The sequence below is a fragment of the Theropithecus gelada genome, chromosome 6 (assembly GCF_003255815.1).
Source record: "Theropithecus gelada isolate Dixy chromosome 6, Tgel_1.0, whole genome shotgun sequence".
Taxonomy (NCBI): domain Eukaryota; kingdom Metazoa; phylum Chordata; class Mammalia; order Primates; family Cercopithecidae; genus Theropithecus; species Theropithecus gelada.
The window spans coordinates 147,432,856-147,445,721 of NC_037673.1; the positions used below are offsets into that span (position 1 = coordinate 147,432,856).

Sequence of the window (12,866 nt, forward strand, 5' to 3'; positions counted from 1 at the left end):
GCTAACCTGTCTTTTGCTACAGGTGTGTCAGCTGTGACCCTTATGATGGGGAGGAAAGGCACCCCACCTTCTCTGTCCCTACAGTCCCAGTGCCCTAACCAGACTGGGGTTTTCAAAATCCCAGGACACCCACTCTTTGTTTCTTAAGCACTAAACCTATATATAGTAAATGTTTCTGGAAGTTTAACTTCAGATCTTGCTGAAATTTTAAACCCTCAGTTTCCAGAGGACCATCGCAAGGTGTTTTTAAAGCCTGGATAGGAATAAGGAATGCTTCCCAGAATGGAGACTTCCAGCAGTTCTTGGGTGCTATTAGCCCCCTTGCCTTCGCTGTAACGGAGACCGCTGTGCCCGCCTCCATTCGCACTTTGGAGCCAAAAGAGGAAGGGACTGCCTCCCACGTCCACAGGGACCTGACTTCCACCTCTCTGCCCAGATTTGCTTATGTCACTGTCGCCCCGGGCCGGGGAAGGGGGAGCTGAGGGCAAGTCGCGCCCGCCCCTGAAATCCCAGCCGCCTAGCGATTGGCTGCAAGGGCCCCGGCTTGGCCGCGGATTGGTCACACCCGAGGGCTTGAAAGGTGGCTGGGAGCGCCGGACACCTCAGACGGACGGTGGCCAGGGATCAGGCAGCGACTCAGGCGACCCTGAGTGTGCCCCCAGCCCGCCATGGCCCGGCTGCTGCAGGCGTCCTGCCTGCTCTCCCTGCTCCTGGCCGGCTTCCTCCCGCAGAGCCGGGGACAAGATAAGTCGAAGGTGAGTGAGCCTCCGGGCGGGGGGCCAGGAGAACAAACCTAGCCCCTCGGTGTCCAGCGCTTAGTGCAATGCACCCCTTTTCCCAGGCTCCCCGCCAGATGGGCGATCCCCAGGTGCGAGGGACCCCCTGAACCCCTTTTGCCGCCGCGACCCCGCCCCCGACCGTCGTCGTCTCGTAGTTCCATCTGTTGGAGAGCTGAAACCTGGTGCTTCAGGCGGGCAGAATGACTAAGGGAGGAAGGTCTCTTTCCCCCGAGCTCGCACTTTCTCCCCACTGCCACCTCGGGGATCGCCTTGCTACATCTATGTCACCTCCGTGCCTGAGCTGCTCCCCTTCAGTAGGACCTGAGAGGGAGGGCGTCACAGAAAACATGCCTGGCGTCTGGGTGGGCTGTGCAAGTTCCAAGGGAGACAGACAACGAGAAAGGGGAGAGGCAGCTGGGTGAGCCTGGTCCTGAAGAACTGCTGTGGGGGGCTCTTCTAGTCCAGGAATGATACAGGCGGGTAGAAATGGCCACTTGGATTTCAGGGCATTGGTAGAAGAGGCAGAGATCAGTGCTAGAAAGAGCTCTGGAGTGACAGTGCCGAACACTCAGGACCCTGAGTCCTTACCTGTTCCTGGACCCCTGTTTCTCCATCTGCAGGGGGGAGTTTGGGGGTGGGAGTGCATGGGGCACAATGAAGCTGAGGGCCTCAGAGGGGATGCTTGGAGAAGCTGAAAAATCCACAAGCTGTTGTCTGCAATTTCCTCCTCTGGGGCAGCCTCACTACCCAGGACCCACTGTCATTAGCCTGAGGAAACCTGGTAGTTGGAGAAAGCTGGGGACTGCTAATTCAGAAGGAGAGGTAGAATTCTCTGGAGCCTCAGTCTATTTCCAGCAGGTGTGTGGCCCATACCTGGAGTGGGGATATTGAGGCCAAGAGTGGGATGAGCCAGCATGCTGATCTCCTTGGACAGTGTGTACCGGGGTGGGCTCTGTAGACCTCTCCTCTACCCACTGAGTGGGAGTGGGTGGGGAAGGAGGCAGAAACCAGGTGTAGGGATAGACTCAAAGAGAGCAATTTCTGTCTCCAACCTCCCAACACGCATAACTCACATTTTTGCAAGCTCTGAGCTTGTGTTTCTAAAATCCTCTGGGCCTTCACTTTAATTAAGATCTTATGAGTCTAGGAGTCCATTTCCAAAATTCTATCCACTTCTCAGGAAGCCCATTGCAAGCACAGGCTTCCTTCCATGTTACTCACTCCCTTTCTGTCCTCAGCCTAAATCCCATTAATCAGCCTCTCCTTGGAGTCAGTCTAAATGGATGTGAAGCCACTTTGTCCAAGCCCCCTCCTTTTTTATCCATCCCTGTTCATAATCCCCAACTCAGAAGGCATTTTCCAGGTCAGGAATGGGGTCGATTTTCAACATTGATGTTGGGGGTGGGCCATAGACAGGCCAGCACCATGGAGTGAGTCCTAACCTCTCAGACTGGGGAGGGTCAAAGAAGGTACGAATTGGGCCCTGCCTCAAGAAGGCTAGCGGGGAGAACCTGGACTCTATGAATAACTCATCATAGCTATGTCTTCTCTGCAGAACTCTGGGGAGGGATAAATGGACTCAGAGAGAATAGGATGGGGATGGTCTAGAAAAGTTTTAGGGTGAGGTATAATCATATCACAGACAACTAGTCAGGACTTGCTGGCTAATGAAAGCCTGGACATGCCCATCTCTGCTCCCAAGTTCTTACAGTTGAGATGTCTTAGCTCTGGGTTAGGACCCAACCACTCATCTCACCCCCAACCCCAGGGTAAAGGGATAGGGTTATGGGGCATGTGGAGAATGGAATGGATGAAAGGGGACTCAGCCCCAGAGAGGTGTTTGCCTCCTACCAATTCAAAGGAAGAGGCTAGGGAACAGATGGGGTCCTCCTCTTCTTGCTGCATCCCCTCCCCAGTCCAACTTCAGGCTGCCCAGGCTCCTTGTCTCTACAAAAGGACTGCAGAAGCCGGAAAGAGTGACAACTGCTGACGTGCATGGGATCCTAGTAACCGCTGGTTTCTAGGTGACTAAACCTGGCAGAGAGAATCATGGAACCACAGGCTGACAGAGTTAAAGGGCCTTTAAGACAGCCCTGAACCTGACTCCATCTTACAATGGAGGAGCCGGAGCCCCAGGAAAGGGGGTCACATGGCATCAGAGACACAGCAAAGCCCAGCACTCAGGTCTCCAGCCTCCCAGACCACTTCTCACAGCATCATATTGATAGGAGTGGTAGGACAGGAGAGGAGAAAGACACAAGACCAGCAGCCCCAGCCAGCCAGAGTCCTGGCTGAGTCCCATCATCCAACTTTTAAGCCACCAGAACCCTCCTCTCTTGCCCAGCTATGGGAGGATTGAGGCACTGTCATGGCCTCTCCCTGTTATCTCCTTCAGCCACTGTTACAGATGCACTGCACTGGGATTCCATGTGCCCAGAGAAGGGAAGAGGACTCATAGAGGACTGAGTTGCAGTGATCAGTGGGGAGCACAGCTGTGGCTTCTCCACCCGTGGGCCACCTTCTGACCCCCACTATCCCTTGACATGGGATTTTGTTCCAAGAGATTCCATGCCTGTTTTGTTCTGCCAATAGATTCTCCCAACCGTTCTGGGCAGCAGCATGTTTATCTCCCTGGACATTATATGCCCGGACAGTGAAAGTGACTTGCTCAGAGCCACGCAGCCAGCAAAAAACAGAAGCGAATGAAATAGGGTTCTCCTTGCCACAGCCCCAAACTGAAACTGTGCCCAGAAGCTGGTCCTTCTGTTTACAAGCTCCCATTATTAGGACAACCTGTCATCTCTTTTTCTTCCATGTCTCGGAGTTCATTTTTGGGTCATGGCAGAGTTAAAAAAGTGAACAGGCTATAGAGATGCCCGGCTTTCTGGCCACGAGACCTTTGTGGCGGTCTAGGGTGTATGTGTTGTGTCCCAGTCTGTCTGCATTTTAAGGTGGAAATGGCCCCAGCTGGAACGAGGAGCTCCAGGAGCAGGAGGAATGTTGATCTTAGGTCTTGGGCCTGCCTCCAGCACCCACCAAAAGTCACAGGGTGTGGAATATTAGACTCATGTAAAGCAGGAAGTTTGCACCAGTGCCAAGAAGAGAGCTTGCAGCTGCCAGGGAATGGCCTGGCGGAGGAAGCGCAGCCTCGCCCGGCTCAGCAGGCCTGCTTCATGACAGAGGTATCTCTTCTGCATCCTGTGCAGGGGCCACACCCTGACAGCATGGATCACTCCCTTCACCTGGTCAGGCCCAGGTTCCTTGCCTCAACAGCAAGTTCTCCAGAACTGAGGGGAAGAGAGGGAGTGAATTTGCTTCTCTAACTCCAGCCACCTGTCTCTGCCCTCTCCTGGTCTATAATGCTGCTTTGCTTTCCATTTGTTTATTGTCTGCCCACCTTTCAAAGGATATCAAGGCCACAAAGGACCTTAAAGATCACCTTATACAATGGTTTCAAGGTTTTTCCTTTCCCATCACGACCAGCCCACCTGCCAAATTGTGTCAATGATGCAATGACAGACATCCTTTCAAGGGTAGTCTCAGAGTTTTGTTGTCTGTGTCAGGGATGAGGTAGAGGCAGAGTAGGCTCATAAGCCACATCCTACTAGCCAGCAGTGAGCCCAATCCCCCCTTTCCCACTGATCATGATCCTATCAAGCCATCATGGTTGACCTGGTTGAAGAGTTGGTTCGGTTCAAGGTTCTCATTTTATAAATGAGGAAACTCGGGTCCGAAGAAAAGAAAGGGTCAGTCCAAGACCACACAGGGAGTTAATGGCAGATGGACGTGGAGCCCAGGTCTCCCAGCCCACAGTCCACTGTACTCTGTCCCTCCTTGTCCTGGAGGCTGACTGTGAGCAGCAGCTAGGGAGGGAGGAAGGCATAAGGGTCATCACCAGCCTGCTCAGGCCCGGAACATTAACACCTGCAGGTATTGTTGCTTTTCTCTACCTCGCCACAGCCCTTTCCCCCATGCCTGGCGCTCAGTCCTGCTTCCCTATTTGGTAACAACAGCCTCATCTTTCCTGTCCTCCAGATTGGGAGCCTCTGAATGACCATGTCCATACTGCCTCTTCCTCCTTTCTGTTCAGTTTTTCCTTCACACTGGCCTAGTTCAGGCTCTCATCCTCAATGGCCTGGAGTATCCCAACAGCCACCCAACCAGTCTCCATCAGCCCGTCCAGGAACCCAGCCATCAGCTTTAGGGCAGTCTCCCTAAATAACTTCAGTAAATATTCTGAAGTTGACATGTGATGTGGAAGTAATTAGCAAAATAAGTCATTCTCTAGGGTTCCATAGCACTCACTTATTAAGTGCTTATTAAGCACTTAAGCACTCACGTATTAAGCACTTAATAGTAAGCACCTAATAAGCACTTATTAAGTGCTTTCAAAATCATTATCTTACACAAGGAATTAGACCTCAGTGCTAGTCCAGTTCCAATTCTCGGGGATGATTTGGAGAAAGTCACTTTCCCTGTTGGGATCTTTCATTCTTTTGAAAATGGAGATGTCCAAGTTCCCTTCCAGCTCTAACTGCTCCTTTTATGGCCTTTCTGTGTTCCAGATGGACTGCCATGGTGGCGTGAGCGGCACCATTTACGAGTACGGAGCCCTCACCATTGACGGGGAGGAGTACATCCCCTTCAAGCAGTACACTGGCAAATACGTCCTCTTTGTCAACGTGGCCAGCTACTGAGGCCTGACGGGCCAGTACATTGGTAAGAGCCCACCCTTCCTCCCTGCTTTCTTTGGGGCTGTATGGCGTATTTCAATCACAGGATCTTTTCTGGTGCACAGGGGGAAGGGTGATGGCCATCATGAGAGTCCAAGCCCCTTTTCCCAGCTCCACCGTGTTCCGTGGTTTTGTGAAGATGATTGTATAAGCCTGAGGTCTGATTGCCTCTGGACATGTTCCAGGAGATTCCCAGTTACCTGTCTTCATCTCTGGGCACCTCAGCCACCCTAAAGGCAGAGGGATGGAGATTCGGTTTGTGATTAGAGCTCCCTTTGGCTGGAGCATGAGATAGTAACTGGAGCTCCATCTTGCTGAGAATGTGTCGTTTTCCCTCAGCCTCATCTGCTTTGGTGCTTCTCTTGGCAGCTCTCTGGAACTCTGGCCTCTGGCAAATTGCCTCGAGGCCCCAGAGTGTATGCGTGGTGTAGTGGGATGAAGGGGCAGGCTACATTTCTAATGCCCATTCTAAAATAAACTTGGAAGATGATCTAGTTTAGCCTTCCCCTCTTCTCAATTTACAGATAGGAGACCAAGACTCAGAGTGAAACACAACTTAAGCAGAGTCACAAAGCTATTAGTGGCGGAATGAGGCATTTGGCCCAGGTTTCATGATCTCCTGATATGCTTACTCCTTTCTCCCTAGCTGGGGTAGAATACAGAGGCTAGGGGAACAGGCAACCAAAGGCAAGCGACAGCACCCAGGGGAAAAGGCTCTGGGGCTGAGCAGTCTGCTGGCAGGGGGTCAGGGAGGCAAGGACAATTTGACCCTCCATGCTCTGCCTGGCAATCAGGCCAATTCCCGTAAGCGGAAGGACGGTGGTCGCGTGGTCCAGTGGCTGTGAGTGCTCTGTCTGGGATGCTTCTCTCTAGCCTTGGAACAGAGCACAGTGCGTTTGGGCAAGAGATGGGCTGGGTGCTGCTGCAAAAGAGACCAGGGGACACTGAGGAAACTGGGGAGCTGGGCCAGGGCCTCATCTGTGTTCCTGATTTGCCAAAGATTATGGGAGGGTTGTAACCTCACCCCAAAGGTCTCTGCCTTGTATCCCGGGATGGATAGTTCTTGCTCCAGGAAACTCAATCCTGAGGGCCCTGAATGAGTGCTCCAACTGGCCCAGGTGGAGGGCCTTGGCAATGGGCAGGTGACTGACAGCTGATTTGAGGAAGGGTATTCTTTTCCCCCAAACCTCCAATCCATCCCGATTTAGAGTCAAGAGGATAGGACCTGAGTCCCAGCATTGCTGTGAACTCACTGGTGATCTTGGGCAAGTCCCTCCCTTTCTCGGGCCTCAGTAGTTCCAGCGGCACAGCAGGTGAGCTGGGGGAGTGGTGTGGATGAGACAGGGCTCCTTGCCAGGATACTCCCATGTCTGCTCTTTCTCTTTGGCCCAGAACTGAATGCACTACAGGAAGAGCTTGCACCATTTGGTCTGGTCCTTCTCGGCTTTCCCTGCAACCAATTTGGAAAACAGGAACCAGGCGAGAACTCAGAGATCCTTCCCAGCCTCAAGTGAGTGCTCACTCAGCATCCTAAGAAAGCACCTCTCACATGGCCCATGTGTCTTGTATCAACCCCAATTCATGGTGAACATTTATCAGCCACCAAGAACCACTCTCCTCTTCTAGGATCCCCAGTGAAATGAGGGAATGGAAGGGAAGGGACAAAAGAGGGAAAAGGACAGACATGACTAGTTGTGATGTGCATCTGCGGGGAGCACCGAGGTGGGGGGACACTGAAAAGGGACCAGGCTGGAAAGGAAGACCGCGGACTCACATTATGCCTACACCCACTGCACATTCACTGGCTCCTGCTTCCCACTGCGGAATAAATCCAGACCCCCAACACCCCCCTCCCCTGTTCTGTCCCTTCCTCTCATTTCTGAGCCCTGTGCCCACCTCCTTGGAACCCACCTAAGAACATTCCTCAACAGGTATGTCCGACCAGGTGGAGGCTTTGTCCCTAATTTCCAGCTCTTTGAGAAAGGGGATGTGAATGGAGAGAAAGAGCAGAAATTCTACACTTTCCTAAAGGTGAGTGAGCTCCCACCTGTGTTGGCTGGGACTGTAGCCCCTCTTGGCTCCAGTCCACACCGTGAAGGCCATGCCACCTCCCCTGTTCCTGGGCTCTTAGGGAATTTCTTGGTATCTATTGTTCCAGCTAGAGGGCTCTGCAGACCCTATTGGCCCATTTTATAGGAAAGGCCCAGAAGGAGGACCCAGAGTGAACATACTAAGGGTTTCACAATCTTCTAGAGCCACAGCTGGCACTGGTAGTCAGTCTTCTAACTCCCAAACTGGGGCTCTTTTCTCAGGGCCAGGCTGTTCTCCCACCCCAGGAAGGTCTAGGAAAGAAGAGGGTCGGGTGGCCTCAAGCAAGGTTGACACTCCTCTCATCCCTGCTCTAGAACTCCTGTCCTCCCACCTCGGAGCTCCTGGGTACATCTGACCGCCTCTTCTGGGAACCCATGAAGGTCCACGACATCCGCTGGAACTTTGAGAAGTTCCTGGTGGGGCCAGATGGTATACCTGTCATGCGCTGGCACCACCGGACCACGATCAGCAACGTCAAGATGGACATCCTGTCCTACATGAGGCGGCAGGCAGCCCTGGGGGTCAAGAGGAAGTAACTGAAGGCTGTCTCATCCCATGTCCACCATGTAGGGGAGGGACTTTGTTCAGGAAGGAATCCGTGTCTCCAACCACACTATCTACCCACCACAGACCCCTTTCCTATCACTCAAGGCCCCAGCCTGGCACAAATGGATGCATACAGTTCTGTGTCTGTACTGCCAGGCATGTGAGTGTGGGTGCATGTGGGTGTTTACACACAGGCCTACAGGTGTGCGTGACTGTGTGTGTGTATGGGTGTACAGCCACGTGTCTACCTATGTGTCTTTCTGGGAATGTGTACCATCTGTGTGCCTGCAGCTGTGTAATGCTGGAGAATAACAACCTTTCTCTCCAGTTCTCCAGTCCAATGATGATAGTTCACTTACACCTAAACCCAAAGGAAAAACCAGCTCGAGGTCCAATTGTTCTGCTCTAATCGATACCTCAACCTTGGGGCCAGCATCTCCCACTGCCTCCAAATATTAGTAACTACCACTGACGTCCCCAGAAGTTTCTGGGTCTACCACACTGCCCAATCCCCAACTCCTCCTTCCTGAAGGGTCCTCCCAAGGCTACATCCCCAGCCCACAGTTCTCCCTGAGAGAGATCAACCTCCCTGAGATCAGCCAAGGCAGATGTGAGAGCAAGGGCCACGTACCCCATGTCAGGGGTGGCGTCTTCATGAAGGAGGGGCCCAAAGCCCTTGTGGGCGGACCTCCCCTGAGCCTGTCTGAGGGGCCAGCTCTTAGTGCATTCAGGCTAAGGCCCCTGGGCAGGGATGCCACCCCTGCTGCTTCAGAGGATGTGCCCTCTCCCCTCACTGGTCCATTGGCATAAGACTCACCCCCTGTCTGCCCAGTAAAAGCCTTTCTGCAGCAGCTGAGCTTACTGTGTGTGGTGCTTTTTCAATGGTGGCTGCCCCCGCCTGGGTGGGGAGTGAGGAGGAGAAGGTGGGGCAGGGTAAAGTGGGGAGGATGAGAAAAGAACAAATACAACAATAAAAACTTTTTACAGTGGGTGCAAAGGTAACTGTGGTTTTCGCCATATGGCAAAATCCAAGGCTACCTCCCCACCCCACAATTCTCCGAGATCAGCCAAAGCAGAGTGCAAGGGCCACATAGCCCTGTCAGGGGTGGCATCTTCATGAGGGAGGCCCCCTCCGCCACAAAAAAGGGGCAAAAATCACAATTACTTTTGCAACAACCTAATAGCTGGGTGCAGTGGCGCACTCCTATAGCCCCAGCTACTTGGGAGGCTGATGTGGGATTTTGAGGCTATAGTGCGCCGTGACTGAGTCTGTGAATAGCCACTGCACTCCAACCTGGGCAACATAGTGAGACTGTCTCTTAAAAAAAAGAGAGAGAGAAATTAGAGAATGCTTTGCTTTGGGTCTCTGCTTTTGGCTCCTACCTTGGCCCACTCTGCTTCTGTCACTCAGCATTGGGAATTTATAAAACCAGTTCTGATCTACTCTCATTCCCTCCCACAGTTCTTCAAGTCAGTTAAGATGAGGTGTTCTGTTTGACAGATGAGGAAACTGAGGCTCACAGAAGGGCCGCGCCTTGCCCCAGGTCTCCTGATGAGTGAGGGGCAGGACTGGAATTTAAACCCAAGTCCCCTGATTCCTGGCCTAGGCTCCTTCGACTGCCCCTGGTTGCCCTACCCTCAGGGAGGCCCTGGTATGTCACTATTACTCAAGAGAAAGTAAGAAAGGGAAAGGAAGAAAAGGGGAACAGAAGGAGGGACCCAGGAAAGCAGGGGGTTGATAGGGGAACATTAGTGCATAAATGAACATGAGTCAGAATGTTGATCTTCAACTTGGATTTATGTCCATGATTCGTGCAAATAGCTATCCAGGGATGGACAGCCACCCTAATCTGGGCTTCTGGCACCACAGGCCTCCAGCTGCAGGGTCCAGGGTCTGCACCTCAGGGCCTGGCAGCTTCAGGCTGGGGCCCCTCATCGGACCTGGCTGGCATGACCTTCTCCCATCTGCAATGGCTTCAGCAAGGCTACTGTGAGTGGAGGTGGAGAAGGCCCCAGAGCCAGAACATCCATCATTCTCTTCTGTTCCGGAAACAAACCCACACTTCCCACAGCTCCTCACAGAGGGGTAGGGGTGTGCGTGGGGCAGGTCCTGCTAGAGCTTGAAGCAAAAATTAAACACACACACAAATTGGTCATGGCACCAGAGAGCCTGAGACCATTTCCGGGAGATTTTGAAGGAAGGGGATCTTCACTGCACCCCACTCTTAGGATTGCTGCTCCTGGAGGCTTCTGCAACAGATGGCAGGTCAAAGCCGGACGAGGCCTCTCTCCACTCAGCAGCAGGGAAGTGAGTTTTTCCCAGTCACTCCCATCAGAGTACAAATGAAAGCCTTCTGGGTGGAGCCTCCCCAGTCTTGTAAACAGCTCGGTTCAGGGACTGGTGTACAAGCTGGCCACCCATCTGAGCCTCTCATCCAGCTGAGGCTCTGGCCACACCGTGCAAGTGGCTTCTAGTTTTTCGGCAATCTGAGGTCAGCTGGCTCTGCAAGATGAAGGTGGAGCCAAATGACACAATCTGGTCTCACTGAGGCCCCTCACGGTCATTTTTTGGAGACTCTAAATAAACAAAAATTTTGAGGACTTCATGATTATGTGGTAGAGTGAGTTTCAAAGTCTCTTATGGAATGCAATACGGGAACAGTGAAAATAACAGCTAGGGTTACTGGGTGCTACCAAGCGCCAGGGCTAAGTACCTTAGGTACGCTGGTCATGTAATCTTCCCCCAGCCCTGTGAAGAAGGCAGGTTATTACCCCATTGTAGAAGAGGGAACTGGGACACTAAGAGGTTTTGAATGACTTGCTCATAGCTCCAGGTCCAGGAAGTAGTGGGGCTAGGATTTGAACCCAATCTGGCTCCAGACCCCGGAAGTGGAGCAGTTCTGGGGAGGGAGCCCCTCCCCTTAAACCAACCTCTACCACTCATCAAAGCAGCCTCTAAGAGGTTCCACTGAACTCGTAGGGCTCTTCAGGGAAAAACAGAAAATGACCGAGCAGTCCAATCCTTTCTTCCAAACACCAAATCCTCCAAATCACAACCCCTCCAAGGTATCCATCCCATGGCCTTTACTCACACACCTTCTGCAAAGGCACACTCGCTACCTCCCAGAGCTGGCTCCATTTCTGCACAACTGTGTCCCTTAGAAAGTTCCTCTTCATGCTGCGATGGACCTGACCTCCCTGTCATTCCCACCCACTAGTTATAATTGTGTTCCCAGAAGTCCCACAGGCGAGGCAGTGCCTTGTGTCCCATGAGAGCTCTGCAGGGAGCAATGGCAGTTGCTAAGGCCCCAGTCTTTTGACGAGTGGACACAACTCCAGGCCCTTCAGCCTTTCATGGTGGACACCATGGTCAGGGGAGCTTTTCAAACAGAAATATGGTCATACCACTCTGCTTTAAAAATGTCCAGTGACTACACATTATGCTGAGGATAAGACCCAGGCCTCCCACCAAGCTCTGCAGGCCTGCACGGTCAGGGCCTGGCTACATCCCGAACCCTGCATTGCCCCTCTCTTTCCCCACCTTGTTCTTGGCTCCAGCCACACTGGTCTTCCCTCTGATCCTCAAATCGGCTTCCCTACTTCCCCTCCTCCGACCAAGGCCTCTGCATTTGTCAAGTTCTCTGCAAAAGCATGACACTCCTACCTCTCCACCTAACTAGTGCCACTCATTCTGAGAGTCTCAACTCAAATGCTGCCGCCTATGGGAAGCTCTCCTAAGCCCCCAGTCTAGGTCGGCTTCCTCTGCTATTTTCTCCCACAGAAACCTGCTCTTCTTCCTTTAGGGCACTCGAGTGCAGCCTGTCTGTGTGGTGTCTGTTTAGCCATTTCTGCCTCCCTCATTAGACATTATGCTGTATAAGGGCAAGGACCGTATCTGCTTCTGTTCTCTTGGCATCCATAGCACCTAGCACAATGCCTGGCATTTAGATAATGCACTAGAATGAATGGTTTCAGCCCCCCTCACTCTGTGGCTGCCATCGCTCTCCATTCAACACTGTTTTGAAAAGCTGGGCCTCTCCTCCACCAAGATTAGAAAGTAACAATATCACCCCAGACTTAGGCAATGCTGGCAGATGAGACGTTATCTCCCCCAGGGAGGACCAAGACTCAGGACTAGGGGCTCACCTGGTTCTGTAGGCCTGGCTGTGGGAGAGTCCATCATTTGGGAGCTCTGATTTGGATTTCGAACCCCTCCACAGGGTAGACGCCAGGTGTATTCCGGCTGCGACAAAACTGGTGCTTAATAATCAATAACCACACCCGAAAATTACAATAGCACCTACTGTGCCAGGACAATACTAAATCTGTATTAGTCAAGTATAAGTGAATCTTTATAACAACTCAGGCTGGCACTCCCATTTCACAGATAAGGAATCTGAGGCTCAGAGAGGATAACTTGCTGACGGTCATCCAGCAAGGAGAATGGCTAAGCTTGGATTTGAATCCAGGTCTTTCTAAATCCAGAGCCAATCTCTTAAGCGCCGTACTATACTCTGGTGTTTAAAGATGTGTACCAAGAATGTTCATATGGGAGAAGCTGAAAAGGAGGCCAGCCAGGAGGTTTCCGTAATGGTCCAGGGGAGAGCTGGGACGCCTAAGGTGGGGCTGTGGCAGAGGACTGGGGAAAAGTAATAGCAGATCTTTGGAGGAAGAATGATAAGAAGGGAAAAGAGGCCAAGCGCAGTGGCTCACGCCT

The 12,866-nt window shown here is 52.4% G+C and overlaps 2 protein-coding genes across 15 annotated transcripts in view; one reads left to right on the top strand and one right to left on the bottom strand.

The window, feature by feature from the left end:
• The first annotated feature begins 426 nt into the window (after positions 1–426).
• Positions 427–9,005, top strand: GPX3 (glutathione peroxidase 3). 3 transcript variants are annotated; one of them, XM_025387542.1, is made up of 6 exons: positions 559–755; positions 842–868; positions 5,345–5,498; positions 6,905–7,022; positions 7,444–7,543; positions 7,918–9,005. In XM_025387542.1, exons 1-6 carry the CDS (start codon positions 669–671, stop codon positions 8,137–8,139), a joined length of 708 nt encoding a protein of 235 aa, XP_025243327.1. In that variant the 5' UTR covers positions 559–668; the 3' UTR covers positions 8,140–9,005. The 3 variants fall into 3 exon arrangements, with proteins under 3 accessions (XP_025243328.1, XP_025243329.1, XP_025243327.1); XM_025387543.1 differs by lacking the exon at positions 842–868 and having other exon boundaries at positions 427–755; XM_025387544.1 differs by lacking the exon at positions 842–868 and having other exon boundaries at positions 478–759.
• A 927-nt stretch (positions 9,006–9,932) lies between these two features.
• Positions 9,933–12,866, bottom strand: part of TNIP1 (TNFAIP3 interacting protein 1) — a 58,937-nt gene continuing 56,003 nt past the window's right edge. For 7 of the 12 annotated variants that reach the window (XM_025387531.1, XM_025387530.1, XM_025387537.1 and 4 more), the window contains 2 exons: positions 12,296–12,392; positions 9,933–10,726 (listed from right to left, as the gene is read on the bottom strand). In XM_025387531.1, the coding sequence (XP_025243316.1) occupies positions 10,692–10,726; positions 12,296–12,392 (132 nt within the window). In that variant the 3' untranslated portion in view covers positions 9,933–10,691. Of the gene's footprint in view, positions 10,727–12,295; positions 12,410–12,866 lie in introns of all 12 variants that reach the window. The other 5 variants (XM_025387535.1, XM_025387532.1, XM_025387534.1 and 2 more) reach the window with 2 other exon arrangements.